This window comes from Condylura cristata, unplaced genomic scaffold (genome assembly GCF_000260355.1).
Source record: "Condylura cristata isolate star-nosed mole 26May11 unplaced genomic scaffold, ConCri1.0 scaffold00024, whole genome shotgun sequence".
Taxonomy (NCBI): domain Eukaryota; kingdom Metazoa; phylum Chordata; class Mammalia; order Eulipotyphla; family Talpidae; genus Condylura; species Condylura cristata.
In genome coordinates, this window is record NW_004567125.1 from 31,896,430 (window position 1) to 31,913,606 (window position 17,177).

At 41.7% G+C, this 17,177-nt stretch overlaps 1 protein-coding gene across 1 annotated transcript; it reads right to left on the reverse strand.

Moving 5' to 3' along the window:
* Window positions 1-3,252: 3,252 nt before the first annotated feature.
* Window positions 3,253-4,215, reverse strand: LOC101622677 (olfactory receptor 1361-like). The gene has a single exon (XM_004688205.1). The coding sequence runs from the start codon at window positions 4,213-4,215 to the stop codon at window positions 3,253-3,255; it is 963 nt and encodes a 320-aa protein (XP_004688262.1).
* Between the last annotated feature and the right edge of the window lie 12,962 nt (window positions 4,216-17,177).

The window sequence follows — 17,177 nt, forward strand, 5'->3', positions numbered from 1 at the left end:
TGTGGAATTAACCCCTCTGGGTGTGGGCAATGTCTTGGGGTTGCTGAGCAGACTCTTGAGGGGGGACCATCCTTGGATGGAGAGGGGCATGGAGGCAGGCCTGGCTTCACAGGAGGATGCTGGGCCCTGGCAGAGCCTGATTTATCCTTCATCCCACTCCTGGGCTCAGCCCCTCGTGTCTTATTAGGGCCCCTGCTAATTGTCTGCTCCCCAGGTTGTTCCTATTGGGCCTGCCTCTGTGGAGCAGAGGCTGGGGGAGTTGGCTGTGGGCTTTCCTTCTGCTGCTGAACTCTCTGTACTGGGGCTGGGTCTTGGGGGACCACCCAGCTCTGCTAGGCCTGCTGGTCTCTGGGTATGTTGGTGGCTCCCACTGCTCAGAGCAGTATAATGCTAATGTTTATATTAATTTTCAGCTGAGGTAAAATTCATATAACATATTCATGTTTAATTTTGTTTTCCTTTGAAGTTACATGGTGTACATTATAGCCATTTTAGGTTAATATGGAAATCTTCATTCTTTTAAAAAATATTTATTTATTTATGCATACAGAGCTGGGGTACAAGCCAGAGGTGCAGGAGCAGTGAGAAGATTCACAAGAGAAAGAGAGGAGAGCAGAATAGGCAAATTGAGGAAGTACACTGCTGAGGGGAGCAGCGGGCAGGTCAGGAGAGGTCTGCCAGGCCGTGTGGGTGACCTCCAGGGCCGGGGATCAAATTCACACTGAAGCTGCTGCGGCCGGCTTGCAGTGCTGAGCCCTAACCTGTTGTGCCACGAGGGAGGGGCCTAAAATCTTTATTCTATACATACTTTATTATAATCTCTTCTAAAAACCTAGTTTCCACCACCTTACAATTGATCCCCTCTACTTCTTTCACCCTCCTGCTCTCCCTTCCCCTCATTTCATGACCATCTTATTGTGAAAATGTAAGAGCTAACTTTTGCTTTTTTATATTTCATCCCTTGGGTTTGCTCTCTTGTGTCGCACATATAGCGAATCATATGGTGTTTCCTTTCTGAATGCGTTCATGCAGCATAATACCCTCAGGGTTACACCAAGCTTGACACTCTGCTAGTCAAGGTATTTTACTTAAGGTCTATAGATTTTCAAGACTTGCTTTTGCGCTTTCAAATTCCTTGTTTTTTCATAGTTTCTTCTAGATAGTGAGCATTTTCAAGGACTTCGATAGCCTAGGGGTGTGGTAGTGTATGGGCGCCCCAGTGTCTACAGGGGGCAACACACCTGTGTTGGTGCCCTGTCAGCCCCCTCACCTCTTTCCTCACAGCTGTGCTCTTTCCACCAAGCCCAAACTCCAATTAAATATTGTGCCCTCCCTGCTGGCTCAGTGGGTAAAGCACACCACTGGGAAGCTAAAGCCACTTCAGCATGAGTTCGATCCCTAGCCCCGGAGGTGATCCACATGGCATGGCAGACCTCTCCTGACCCACCCGCTGCTCCCCTCAGCAGTGTACTTCGTTGGTCATCCTGTTCTGTGCCCCACTCTGTCTCTGGTGAATCCTCTTACCACTCCTGCACCTCTGGCCTGTATCCCAGTTCTGTGTGCATAAATAAATGAATCTTAAAAAAAAAAAAGATGTGAAAGGAGCTGACTGGTGCTTAGCAGTTCAATCAGACACTTAGGTTTGAAAATGGACCAATCAAGATTTTAGGGTGGGGCTCCCTGAGGGCAAATAAGGCAAAACAAAAGCCAGCAATATTCAAAGAAGAGGCATTGAGCTCCCAGCCTCTAAAGACAAAGACTCATTGAGTAGTTGGCTTCTGGGATAACCAGACCTTTGTAGATTTGAAAGATTGACTAGACCTCTAGACTCTAAACTTCCACAGAACTTTGCAGAGACTCAGCTGTTACTACTGCCTACAGCCTTCTCAGAATAAAAGCACTGTAGGCCTTGGCCCAGAAATCTGAAAAGTTGATCATACCCTCTGGCTCTCAGGAACTGTTTGGTCAAACTTCACTGTTGGTCTAGCATCTAACATATCCTGCTGCGAGTCATCTTTATACCACAGTATTTCACCTATGCATCTAAATATTTGTACCACAAAATTTGTGGTATTTTGTTACAGAAACTCTAGGTAATTAAACAGCAAATAAAGCATTCCTCTATAATATATAAATAGGTAACCAAAAATTGTCATCATAAAAATGAAAAGTTATTTATACTAACTTGTTGGACTAGTGATAAAATCATAAAATTCACAAACTAGTTAGCTACAAAGAAAGATAATTTGGAAATACTATCCCCTGTTACACTTTAGAAATATGTCACATGTTCCGAGCCTGTTTTTAGAAGTGATCAATAACAGCAAGAAGCTACTTAGAGTTGAGTGATGAGTCATAAACATCACATTTCTAAAAAAGACAACAGTTTCCATTCTCTCCCAGGGAGTATAAATGAGGCTTTCACCTTCTTCTCAAGACTGTTGCTTCACATGACAATTAATTGATAATGAAAAACATTGCTGTTTAAGGAAACAAGCACTGCAAATGAAATTGAAACTAATTAGATTAAACCAATTAAATCTTTGTACAGAAGAACATTGAGTGTAGTTCCTAACAGTAGAAGAAACTAGAATCTGAACCTTTATACAAGTGGAACTTGAATCCTGGTCTCTGGTTTTCAGGGCATTTTTACATTATTCTTCATTTTGTACAGTTTTTCATCTCAGTTGTAATCCCCATGGACTTCCCACCACCACTTCTCCCATGCGCCATCACCATGGTCCCATGTGCTCTTCCCACTCATTTTGATTTTGTTCTCCTCTCCTCCCCCATAGAATGTCTCTGGTTTATAGTTGTTAGTTGGTGTTCTTTTTTACTTTATAACATTACTATATCTATATATTTTTCCTAATCCCTTATACTTCTGCTATGAGTGAAACCATCGGGTATTTTTCTTTTTCTTTCTGGCTTATTTCACTAAGTATGATCTTTTCCAGTTCCATTCATGTTGCCACAAGTAGCATCAGTTTGTCTTTTTTTGGTTGCTGAGTAATATTCCATTGTGTGTCTATACCACATCTTTTTGACCCAGTCAAGGCATTTCTTACAAACCATTATGTGTTCCTATGACTTCATATGAATACCACAATATCAGGGATTTTCTTTTTTCTCTGCAGGCTTTAGCAAGTAAAAGTGTTATTGAAATTTAATAGGTAATCAATAAATAGCTGTTGGAAAAATAAAGTAAAAATAAGTGAACTGAAAATAATATGAAGGAAATCATAACCAAGATTAGGATGGTGACAGACATGAAGTAAAGGCTGGCTTCTTCCTCATGAGGGCTACAAAAGCACCCTTCATGTCATTGTTGCGAAAACTGTAGATGAAGGGGTTCAGCATGGGCGTGGCCACAGTGTACATCACTGCAGCAGCTGTGTCCTTCTGGGCTGAGTGGGAGGATGTGGGGTTGAAATAAGCCCCAATGATAGTCCCATAGAACAGGGACACCACAGAGAGATGAGAGCCACAGGTGGAGAAAGCCTTCCATTTGCCTTTTGTGGACGGGATCCTCATCACGGCAGCAACAATGCGAATATAGGAGACCAGGATGCCCACAAAGGGGAAAAATACCGGCAGGGTCCCCACTGTGTTCACCATTGTATAATTGAAAAAGGTGTCAGAGCAGGCCAGCTTCAGCATAGTGCTGAGGTCACAGAAGAAGTTAGGAACCCGATTGTGGGTGCAGAAGGAGAGGCGGGTCAGTGACAATGTGTGGGTCAGGGTATTCCCCAAGGCTGCAGTCCAGGATGCTGTCACCAGGAGGATACAGACCAGTGGTGTCACAAACGAGGAATAATGCAGGGGGTGACAGATGGCAGCATAGCGGTCATAGGCCATGACACCCAGAAGGAAGCTGTCAATGCTGCCAAACCACACAAAAAAGAAAGTCTGTGTCAGGCACCCACCATAAGGGATTCCTTTGTGTCCTGTGACATGGTTGACCAGCATCTTGGGGATGGTGGTGGAGGTGAAGCAAATGTCCACGAAGGCCAGGTTGGCCAGGAAGAAGTACATGGGGGTGTGGAGATGGGCATCTGTGGTGATGGCCAGGATGATAAGCAGGTTGCCCAGGCCTGTGACCAGGTACATGATCAGGAAGAGTATGAATAGCAGCTGTTGTTGCTTGTCATCATCTGAAATACCCAGTAGGAGGAATTCAGACACCAGGGTAATGTTTCCCCCCTCCGTGGCCATCCTGGGTCAATGAGAAAGGAAGTAGAGTAGCTGTCCCTGTTCCTGACAAGCCAAGCCCCTGCCACACACCTGGATCTCATCCCACAGGTCAGTTCACATTTATCAATTCTTCTAACTCTCTCCAGAACAAGATTCCTCCATCCATTTCCAATATTATTTCTCACTAAACACAACATCATTACACTCAGTCCATCTGCAGGGTAACCTTTCAGATTGAGGAACATCTCTCTCTCACACACACTACCAACTCTACCCCCTTTATTTCTATGCCCAGGGCTTCATCTCCGCACAGAGCGCCTCTACGTGAACACACAGTACACAGACCTGCATGGGAGCTGACACCCTAGCACTCATCTCCACCTTCAGATAAACAGGGCTTTTTACCCAAATATCCCACCCTCATCACTTCTGGGGGAGGCAGTTGTGGGACATTTCTACAGTGTCACATGATCGATCTCTAAGGCATCACACCTTGGTTGCCCTCAGTGGAAATTGTTCTGCTACAACCTCAGTGATACAAATGTTCATAGAATCCCCTGGGATTATCACCTAAATTGACTATGTGCATCAAATACATGACCCAGCACTTCTTAAGGAGAGATTCAAAACAAGACTGAAGAACTCCAAAATTATTTCTCTCTTTTAAGGATGTCTTCTACATTCCAAATACCTTTCCAGATCTGTCCTCTATCTTCATACATGGCTTCTCACCATTCTTTGAAAATGTCACCTTACTTGCATGTTGAGGGCATCAGTGGCAGCATGTTGTTAGTGCAAATCTAGGATAAAGCCCATGTGGATCACTGCAATTATCCTGTTGATAAAATCTGGATGCTTGAAACATGCTGGGAAATATCTTTATAGAACATTCAAGAATATTTATGTGAATTAGCAATAGAAATTAAAATATAAGCTATGTAGTTCAAACCAATTGAAACTGTGCAGTTCAATTCAATTTTATTGAATTGTTGAATAACAATGGGTTTTGTGTATCATCAACCTGAGTCCTTTTGAAGTATTTTGCACTTAAGCCATCACCAACGTGCTTCTGTGCTACACAGTGCTCTGTGATGTGGGGGAAGGGTCTGCACAGGTTAATCTCTCATTTTAAACTTCTTTAAGTACATAATATTTTTATGTTGATTTTCTTGTTTGTGCACTGTATTTGGGAGGTGACTGCATTTGATGCTTTGATAATTATAAATTCAGTTGTTTAAAGTAAAACATTAAAGAACAATCAAAATGAAAAGGGGCAAAGGTTGAGAAAGTAACACTCTTACTAAATATTAAGAATGGTGCACTCTGAATTTGTGAGGGAATGAAGAGTAGTTCATACTTACAGTAAATTGTACAGCTGGAGAAGCTGAGACTTAAAGACCTTAGCATAGCTTGGAGCAGTTTTCGCTGTGTCAGACTTCCTGTATAGAAATTAGTTTTGAAGAACTTTTTCTAAATAAAAGTACAAGAGATTCTAGCATAGAAAGCATTTTGGTGTGTCTCAAAAAGTTAATAATAGAACTATTTTATGACAGCACTGTTCCTGCTTTTTTTATTTGAGAAACCAAAACAATAAGTCAATTATATGTGCTTTCATGTTCACACAGTTACTCATTATAAACAAGACAAGGAAACAACTTCTTAAGCATCTACTATTGAAATGACCAGAAAAAAAATTTGATACATCTCATGAGATAAAATACACACATATGTATATGTAGAGATATATGTGGAATAGAATATTCTGTTGTATGAAAAGTGAAATATTGTCATCTATAGCATGAATGTAATACTAATTATAAGCATTGTGACATTGTCCTAACTAAAACTCATAGTAAAGAATAATGTATTATCGTACTTATGTGTGGTGCCTAAGAATACAACAATACAATACAACAAAGATAAAAACAAGCTTGAAGAAACAGGTAGTAGACTGGTGGTAGCAGGAAATAATGAGGGTGATAAGTGATTGGAAGGGGTAAAAAATACACAGACATCTAGTTATTACATTTATAAGATCCGGGGCTATAATGTGCAACATGATTACTATAATTCATAATAATCTGTCATGTATTTAGAAGTTGTTAAGAATTATATCTTAAAAGTAATCATCAGAAGAGAAAATATTTTAGAATTTGCATGGTCTTGTGTGTTAACAACACTTATTGTGATGGTTTTTTTTATAGTTTAAACAATAGATCAACATATTGCATCATTATGTTATACCCCTAATCTAATACAATAATTAAAATGTCAATTCCAAGAATTAAAAAAAGGAAAGAAAAAGTGAAGTTTAGATAATAGGAGATATAAATGTTGATACAAGTGCTGTCAATAAGTTGAAAATATTACACTTTAACATTTTATTGAAAGATGATGTGAAAGGCTCAAATGAAGAGTTTCTGGAATGATGTCAGCATCAAGGCAGAGCAAGGAAATGCATCATTCTTCCTCATTAAACTACAACCTTTAGAACATTTAAATCAAGAACAGCTTCTCTACTCATCATGCTAGTACTCCAGAGACACACATATCTCTGTATATCTGAAGGTGGATGGGTTAGGAGTGATGGATCTGAGGGAACCAAAACAATGGAGATGCTGGAGCCACCAGATCTTGCTGCAGACCAGGCAGTGGGGTGTCAGGAAACAGAGACACTGTGGATGACACTCCAACCTGCTATGCAGGACCCTTTGTAAAAACTGAAACTAAAAACATAGCTCCATGTGTCTGTGTTTCCTGACACCCCATACATGGACCCCATCATTGGGGCCACACAGGGGTGGGACCAGATGAGGTTGTTTATGTCAATGGTGCACTGAACTACAACACCTACTTTCTCCCTTCCACCATAAGGCCATCTAGCATAAAGGAAATCAGCCCACCACACTGATATGCAGCCCTGAAGCATGAAGCAATCATAAAGGCTGCTGCACAGAGCAAGACCCAGCCAAGGTTTACATGGAGTCAGCAGTGTGACTCTGCCAGGGCAACCCCCACCTCCCTCCCTACCGAGGTAGTGATATAATGGCCTTTTGACACTCCAACCTCCTATGCGGGGCCCTTTGTAAAAACTGAAACTAAAACATAGCTCCACATACTAGAATAAAAGAAAGATACCCATTTACCAAAGTAAACCAAGTATACACACAGAGGAGCACTACTGAATTTTAGAGAGGGGTGATAACTCACCAGAAATGAAAGTTAAAGCCCAGAATGTTGATACCCAATGGACAGAAATGCCAAAACAGTTCTCATGACCAAATGCAGTCAACTACAAGAAAGCACAAGAAGGCACATTAATGGAGTCATGAAATAAAGCAAGGAGCAAAGAAGTATTTTGCCCAAAAATAATGAGTCTGAAAAAAAAAACATATTCTGGATATAATAAATTCCATAAATGAAACGGTGCTACTATGGAAATCATAGGGAATGGGTAGAGCTTATGAAGGAAAGTATTGGTGAGGTAGAAAATAGAGAGCTAGAAATCACTCAAGAGGATGAGGATAGAAAAATAGTAATTAAGTAAAAATGAAAGAACTTTACAAAAACTGTAAAACTCTGTGGGAAAGGAAACAAGAATAATGTGTTTCCCAGCATATGAAATGGTATAGAAGGGGACAGAGATCTTATTTAAAGAAATAATAACTAAGAACTTCCCAAATATGGGGAAAGAAGTAAACATATAAGTCCATGAAGCCAACACAATACCAAATTATCTGAGTCAACGAGCCCTAACATGAAGACAAATACTAGTAAAATTGTCAAAAGTCACTGATAAAGAAAAATGTTAAGGGTTGCTAGGGAAAACAAAAGTCACCTCTATCACACTGTCACCTCTATCACACTATCACCACATTTCTTAGCAAACTCTACAGGTTAGGAGAGAGTGGGATAACATATTAAAACACTAAAAGATAAAAATCACCAACTGGGAATATTCTACTCCATGAAACTAATAGTCATCTATGATGGAGAAATTAAGTATTCACCCAACAAAGCCAGTGGAGTTCATCCCCATAAGCCCTATCTTATAAGAAATGTTAAAATGAGTTCTACATTAATAAAAAGTGCACAAAGTTAAATAAACAGAACAAGAATATTGTAACTATATCCCACAGTAACATATATAGTGATTAATCCAGCAGAAAAATTAAAGGAAAAGAAAACAACTATAGTTATTTTGACAGTGAAATCCCACCATTATCACTTATTAGGCAAATGCAAACCGACACAGTAATGAGAAGTCATATCAGTAGAGGACCAAAAGACAAGAAACATCCAGCCTTGGAGAGGTTGTGGAGAAAAGAGAACATACATAAAATACTAGTGGGAATGTAAATGAGCACAGCTAGCTTTGACAACAATATGGAGCCTTCCAAAAATTAGTAATACAAATCAGCACAAGTACCAAATGATCCCTCTGAAAACATGAACTCAAGGTAACATATGTATCCCCACATACACTGAAGCATGATTCATATAGGTTTCATATAGTCTAGTTATGGAAGAAATCTAAAACCCAAGGGCAGAGGGGTAGATGAGAAGTTGTGAAGTATCATAAATTAGAGTACTACTCAGTTGTAAAATGAAAACTTAACATTTGCAACAAATTGGATGGACTTTGGTATAATGTTCAGAAAAGGAAATTAATATGGATAGAGCCAAACAAATGTGACTTCATTCATATGCAGTCATTGCAACAAATGAACAATATAAATCAAAGCAAACTTTTAGGCTATAAGAACAAATAATAGGATGTGATATATTTACACAATGGAATATTACTCGGCAGTCAAAAAGGATAAACCCATGCCCTTTGAAAAAACATGGATGGAAAGATAAATATTGAGTGGTCTTGCTTATAGGAATGTATAGGAACCAAATAAGTAATCATACAAAAAAAGTAACTATAATAAAGTAAAAATATCATAAGGCAACTATAGACCAGGGACAGTCTGTATTGGAGTAGGAGGAAGAAGAATCATGGAAGAAGTGGGAAGAACACAGGGACTATGGACAGGTGAGTTGGTGGGAGAATTAACTGGAAATCATACATTGTACAAAAATAAAGGATGGTGTAATGAATATATTAAAAAATAAAAATTTAAAAAGAACAAATTTTTATCATAGGAAAAAGGAGTGTGGGGAAAGGTAACTGGATAAAAGTGGTCAATTTTATGGTTGTATATAGAAACTAGACTTTTGGTGATGAATCTAATGTAGTGTATTCATGCATTGGCTTATAACTGTATGACTGAAGCATATGACGCTATACACTAAAGTCGTTTCAACTTTAAAAAGAGAAAATTGAAGTATGGTTAAAGAAAAATGAAAAAATATCATTAATCAGTATCATAGTAAAAAGGATTTGGACAGGCCCTCCCTGGTGGCGCAGCGGGTTGGAGCACAGCACTGAGAATCTAAAGCCGCTTCCGCATGAGTTCGATTCCCGCCTGCCCCGGAGGTGACCACATGGTGTGGCAGACCTCTCCTGACCCGCCCGCTGCTCCCCTCAGCAGTGTACTTCGTCGATATTATCATTGAGACTTCCATGATGTCATTAAAGTTGTTTTTGTAATTTTTTTCAAAAGCAAACTTGAAGACTTGAAAGAAGTTTCATATTTGTCATCGATTGTCATCATGAATCTGTGGGATAAATTAAAACTTGAAGTATCTTTACATTCTGTGGAGAAGTTATGAATATAATTTAAGTGTGCAATGAAAGATGAATTAAGCAAGCACATATAGTATATATCGAATGTATATCTGCTTCTGTGTATCTGTATGTATGTATAATTGTTTCTATATATATGTGTGTATACACACACCACACAAATGGAATACTGCTCAGCTATGAAAATGACAGTGACAGATAGCTGATTAAGACTATGTGGTATATCATTAGTTAAGATAGAGAAACAGGGCCCTCCCTGGTGGTACAGCGGGTTAAAGCACAGCACTAAGAAGCAAAAGCCGTTCAATTCCCACCTACTCCAGAGGTGACCCACATGGTATGGCAGACCTCTCCTGACCCTTCCGCTGCTCCCCTCAGCAGTGTACTTCATCAGTCAGCCTGTTCTGCTCCCCACTCTGTCTCTGGTGAAGCTTCTCACCACCCCTGTGCCTCTGGCCTGTCCCCCAGTTCTGCATGCGTAAATAAATAAATCTTAAAAAAAAAAAAAGATAAACAATATAAATGCCCCCAAACAGATGTCTGGATCAAGAAAATGTGTTCCATATATACAATGGAATGCTACTCAGCAGTAGATAAACATAAACTCACACCATTCTCAGCACCATGGATGAAGGTGAAAAGAAGCTAGAGAAAAAGAATATGGATGAATATAGGGAAAACAAACAAAGGATCAGAAAAAAAGATGAAATTTGTAGGCAACTATAGATCTGAGGATTAAAACAGAGGAGAGGAAGAAAGGAGATCCAAATACGGTTGGGAAGAGCTAAGGAAACAAGGTGATGTGGTGGTGGGGTATTTACCTGACCATCTACCTGAAAGGAGTAACCAAATATTGTACAAAAGTGAACAACATTGTAAAAAAAATTTTTTAAATCAATAAAAGGAAAAAGAATATATCTTTATCTAGTATATATGTATACATGAATACACAGCTACAAAAAGGTGAAGTCTTGCCATGTGGGACAACATGGGTGGAACTGGAAGAAGATTATCCTAAGTGGAATAAGCAATAATACAAAGGTAAATGCCGAATGGTTTCACTCTTTATGGACTATACAGAAAAAAAAAAAAAAAGACAAAGCCAAACCAGAGCAAGCCCTAGGAGTCTGACTAAATAATTGAGATGATCAGAGACTGAGGGCAGGGGGGGACCAAAGGGGTAGGGGACCCATGGAGCACAGTGGAGACCTAGGGGTGCCTTGGTGATTGATGGGTGGGGTGTGGTAACAGACATCTGAAGAGGTGTGAATTATACCTCTGAATCATAAACACTATTGTAAACCAATGTTACCACAATAAAAATCTCCTGAACAAAGTGAAAAATACCATTATATTTTTTAAACTAAATTGTAATTCAGTGATATTTGTACTAAGCTGGTAGTATTTTAGAAATGTTATTTCATGAAATATATGTGAAAACAGTTTGCTATTTTATACGTATGTATTGTATTCCCAGATTTTGAACAAATTGTACTTTCCATGTGTTTTATTTCTGTTTCATTCAAGTCTCTTAGTTGTGTCTCCTGACTGTGGCTGGCAGTACTGGGCCGCAGGAACACAGTTGGAGAGAGCAGAGGGACTGGGGGTACTGTGGTGCTTTGGTTGGGTGTGTGCAGTAACAACACCTGAAGGGGGAGACCCTGAACCTCTAAAACAGAAATCAGCAAATAACGAGCTAAACCAATGTGAACTCAACAAAATGTTCTAACTCAAATAAGACATTTTAAACATCTTTCTCAAAATTTTAGGACAGTGTTACATAGGGAATTGAGGGAAAATGCATAAACACTATTATTGGGCCTCATAGCACTCCCATATTGTCACTTCGAAAACCAAGAAGATACTACTTTTCAGAAAAATCATAAACAGAAGGAAAGCCTTTGCGCAGAATAACTATTTACATAAAATATAAAAACATGCAACAGAATTCTATATATTGTACGGTACCTTCTATAGCATAAAAGCATGTTGATGAGAGACAAAGAGGGAAAGACAGAAGGAAAGACAGAGAGCAGAAATGGAGTTGAAGAGATGGGGAGTTGCACTTGGGTGTTGAACTGCTGAAGTTGGGGTGTAAATTGATGTTATATTCCTGCTTGAATTATGTCCCTGCTATTTTGAATGCCTGAATTATCACACATCACAGCCCCACTGTAAGGAAGTCCCAGAGGGACAAAGCTGGATAGCGGCTCAGTATATGACAGAGCCATCCCACCCCCTGCTCAGGGTCGCTGTGTCCCTAGGAGTGTCTGCCCTGAAGCTTCAGACAATCTCAGTGTGTCCCACTATACCTGTATCAAACAGATCCTGTGTCAGTTCTCACAGACCCTATGTCACACCCACTCAGCACCCGCCCCCAACCCTGCTCTTTCCATACATCCAGCTTGTCTCTGGTCCCACCACAGCCCTGTCTCCTTGGCCAGACACGGGCAGCAGCCAGGCCTCCTGCCCCACTCACCGTGTCTTGATGGCTTGACCTGACCCCCCTCTTCTTCTGATGACTCCTCTCCTTCTCGGGGCACCACCAGATTCCCATCTTGACATTCTTAGACATCAAACCTGTCCCTCCTACGGTCTCTTGAGTCCAGGCTTGCTCTGCTAGTCCAGCCTCTACAGTGGCCAGCACCAGAGTGAAATGACCCGGCTCTCCCTTGCTCAAATCCTGCACCAACCTCCCTTTGTCCTGCTTCTACTAGCTAACACTCCTTACCTGTTGCCTGTAACTAATGCCTGGCAGGGCATTGACATGCTTCATCTGGTTTCATCTTCTAGGATTGGCGGTGCTACCTCCATGACAGGACAGAAAGCCTTGGAGAGAACATCAGCTGCCAAGTGTCTCGTTGTGGGTCTTGTTGCAAAGCCCTTATGTCATGCAAACCCAGAAGCTGCAGCTGTTAGCAAACTTACATACACCATGTGTTTGCATTTAATTTTGATTTTATTTGACAGACAAGTGATCTGAGAGCAGAGAGGCAAAGTCACTTCCCCAAAGCCACACAGCAGGTTGGATGTCCTGATTTGCAGCTTCCCCTCCCCTCCCTGGAGCTGGCCTCCCTCCCTCCCCACTGACCTGTGGAAGTAACCCCTCTGGGTGTGGGTGATGTCTTGGGGTTGCTGAGCAGACTTTTGAGGGGGGACCATCCTTGGATGGAGAGGGGCATGGAGGCAGGTCTGGCTTCACAGGAGGATGCTGGGCCCTGGCAGAGCCTGATTTATCCTTCATCCCACTCCTGGGCTCAGCCCCTCATGTCTTATTAGGGCCCCTGCTAATTGTCTGCTCCCCAGGTTGTTCCTATTGGGCCTGCCTCTGTGGAGCAGAGGCTGGGGGAGTTGGCTCTGGGCTTTCCTTCTGCTGCTGAACTGTGTGTGCTGGGGCTGGGTCTTAGGGGACCACCCAGCTCTGCTAGGCCTGCTGGTCGCTGGGTATGTTGGTGGCTCCCACTGCTCAGAGCAGTATACTGCTAATGCTTATTTTAACTTTTAATTGAAGTGAGATTCATACAATATAAAATCAAACATTCATGTACAATTGTGCACTTTTCTCATCTTACATGGTTTATAACATTATGGCCATTTCAGATATACAGTTGAATATTTGTGATCTCTACATTGTTATAATCACTTCTAAAAGCCTTCCTTCCATCACCTTACATTCGACTCCCTCTATCTCTTTCACCCCCATGCTCCTCATTTCCTGAGGAGCATTTTCTTGTCAAAATATAAGACTTTACTTTTGCTTTTTTCTCATCCCTCTCTTTGTTTCCTTGTGTTCCACACAGAGTGAAATCATATGGTGCTTTCCCTTTCTGAGTGCTTTAGGTAGCATAACACCCTCAGGTTATACCCAATTTAACACTACGCTAGTCAAAATATTTCATTTGAAAGTCTATAGATTTCCAAGTTTTGCTTTTACATTTTCAAAGTCCTTGCTTTTTCAGTTTCTTCTTCTTCTTCTTCTTCTTCTTCTTTTTTGAACGCTTTTGAAGACTTCTACAGCCTAGAGATGTCGTATGTATGGGCGCCCCATTGTCCACATGGAGCAACAAACTTGTATTGATGCAGGGTCAGCTCCATCTGGGCTGCAGAAAAATCAGCCACAGCCCCCTCACCTCTTTGCTCACAGCTGTGCTCTCTCCACAGTAAACAAACTGCAAGAGAAAGGAGGCTTAGTTCTCCTCTTTCCCCACTTCTCTGCCTTACGCTAGACAATTCCTGTGCATTGTTTTATTCTCTTTATTTTAAAGAATGTGTGATCAAGAATCCTCAAGATACAAGATTGGCACATATTCAGTATTTCGTTTGATAGATTTGACATACACTATTGAAATGATCTGTTTTCAATTAGGTATATTTAAAAATACAGCTTCAAATATGAAAATATAATAAAATTTAAATAATTTTTAAATTAATGAAGTATGGCAAGATTATTCCAAAGAACTTGTTTGCACCCTTCTTCTGTTTTCACCAATTGTTAATTTTTTTTCACATTTGCTTCATTATTCCACCTCTCTCCTGATATCCAGTGATGCTCACTTAATTCCATCAGATTCTGAAATATGCAAATGGAGTGAAATGACATTGTGAAAGTCCTTGAATGACATTGTTACATTCAACATCAGTCAGAATATATTTTGACATCAGTGTTATTTGTTAATGATGTTGTTCTAAAGGGTATTATTCTAGGATCTGCAGAACAATTTTTTAAAACTGTAACCAATGGCCCTCCCTGGTGGCACAGTGGGTCAAGGCGCAGCACTAAGAAGCTTAAGCCACTTCCGCATGAGTTCGATCCCGCCTGCCCTGGAGCAGATCCACATGGCGTGGCAGACCTCTCCTGGCCCGCCCACTGCTCCCCTCAGCAGTGTGCTTCATTGATCTGACTGTTCTGCTCCCCACTCTGTCTCTGGTGAATCCTCTCACCTTCTGCATCTCTGGCCTGTACCCCAGTTCTGTACGAATAAATAAATAAATCTTTAACAAACAAACAAACAAACAAACAAACAGAAAACTGTAATCAAATCCCACAGCCCCCGGAACACCTGGAACAAGAAGACCGGGAACAAGGTGTATTTGTTGGGCATGTGGTAGCTGACCTCACCACATTCGCTCCCACAGGTGCCTCAAGCCCCAGCAAGGCTGGAACCAGCTATGGCTCCCTGGAGTCACAGATGTACCAGTCTGCAATGACCTGAATACAGACCAGGTTGGACTTTTCCTCCTTTCCATCAGGCTTGAGGATTCTAAAATGGACCTATCATGTTCAAGCTCACTAGCTAGTTAACTGAGAAATAGAGAATGAGCTGATTGGGGCTAAGTGATCCCATCAGATGCTGAGGCTGAAAACACTGCAATCAGGCGTGTAGGGTGGGGCAGGCACCCTGAAGGGCACATAGGCAGAGCAAGCCTGAACTACCAACCCTTAAAGGAGGGGTCTTTCTGCAGACAGCCTCTGAAGGCAAGGATTCCTTGGACCACCGTCGAGGAAGGATTCTGCTCCCGGGCTCTGAAGAGAGGGCCATGTTGAGCAGCTGACCACCTTGGACTGGCAGATCTCCACGCCTCTCTGGAACTTCTCAGAGACTTGGCAGTAGCTCCTGCCTCCAGCCCTGCCTCTGAATTCACCTTCAAGGTGCACAGTTGGGCTCAGCCCAGCATTGTGAACCCACCCTCTGATTCTCTGGCACCACCAGAGAATCATTCACATCAGTGTTGTAACGACAACAGTGTTAGTCTTGTCATTTGCCGAATAGTCCATCACCTGGGCTGCTGCACTATCACCTTGTCTTTCACGAGTGGCTTTTGATTGAGACTCTGGACATTGCAGACCCTCTCTAGGGTGAGGCAGCCGGCCACTTGCTGTCTTTGAAACTATGTTCCTTTCCCCCAATCTCCTATGTGTTAAATAAACCCTGTTGCTTTGGGACCCTGAGCTTGAGTGGTCTTGCAATTGTCTGCGTGTGTGAGACCCCGCTGACAGTGACCTGTCCCTTTCCCCCTAGTGCACCCTGGCCTGCTAAAGTGCTATTTTAAGCACTCTTGAGTACTATTTTTATACATTTCTAAGCCATTTGATAATTTGCTGACATGCTACTACTCTGCCTGTAAATGAATGCTTTATATTTCCTAGGAACAAGAATATTCACTTATGTAACCACAGTAAATTTACTGTTCAAGAAAATTATCCCTTTCATTTTTATTATATATGACATGTTGCAAGAACAAATGCCTCCAATAATCCCCAACAATTCTATAATATATACAATATTCTTCTTTGCTTGAAGATCCAGTCAGACCCAGGTGCATCTGTTGTTGTCATGAATTTTTTCTTCATCCACTATGAGGGTTTTCATAACTTTTAATATTAAAAATAGATGTGTAGGGCCCTCCCTGGTGGCGCAGCGGGTTAAAGCACAGCACTGAGAATCTAAAGCCACTTCCGCATGAGTTCGATTCCTGCCTGCCCCGGAGGTAACCACATGGCGCGGCAGACCTCTCCTGGCCCACCCGCTGCTCCCCTCAGCAGTGTACTTCGTAGATCTGCCTGTTCTGCTCCCCACTCTGTCTCTGGTGAAGCCTCTCACCGCCCCTGAGCCTCTGGCCTGTACCCCAGTTCTGTATGCACAAATAAATAAATCTTAAAAAAAAATAGATGTGTAGTTACATGATAAATATGCTAGTGGTACAAACAATAAGAAAGATTTTCAATGAACTCAATACCTTGATCTCTGGATTGAGCAATTCCAGATATTCGACATTAACATGTTTGAGGCATCCAAGCCAGACTGTGTAGAACATCCCTCAGCTGGTTTTCCCAGATGTTTCCTTAGACTAGACTCGGTTGCAGTTTCACAGGAACCACTGAAGTGGTGTTGGCTTCCTCATTGTCAGCATTTCAGGAAGCACATGTGATGCCTCCCTTCCTCTGAGCCTGGAGATGTCATGCTCTGATGTCTCTGGGGAGGCCAAGGAGAGGTCCTGAGGAAGAGCCGGCAAGATGGTATGGGCAGGTGCCTTCCTGGGCAGAGAGTGTGTGGACTGCAGTGTGTTGGGGTGTGGGGGATGATCTAGAAAGTGTGGTGTCTCCCTGGGTGTGAGGAGGGGCACATCCTTAGATTAAATTCTCACATTTCATTCTGTTCTCTGAATTGCACCAGCTTTCAGCTGGTTTCATACAAGGAGGGGCCTGTGAAAGATGGGAAGTTTGGAGGGAAGTGAAGGAGACACAGTTGACTGTGATCATGCTGGAGGCTCTCGGGGTGTACATGCG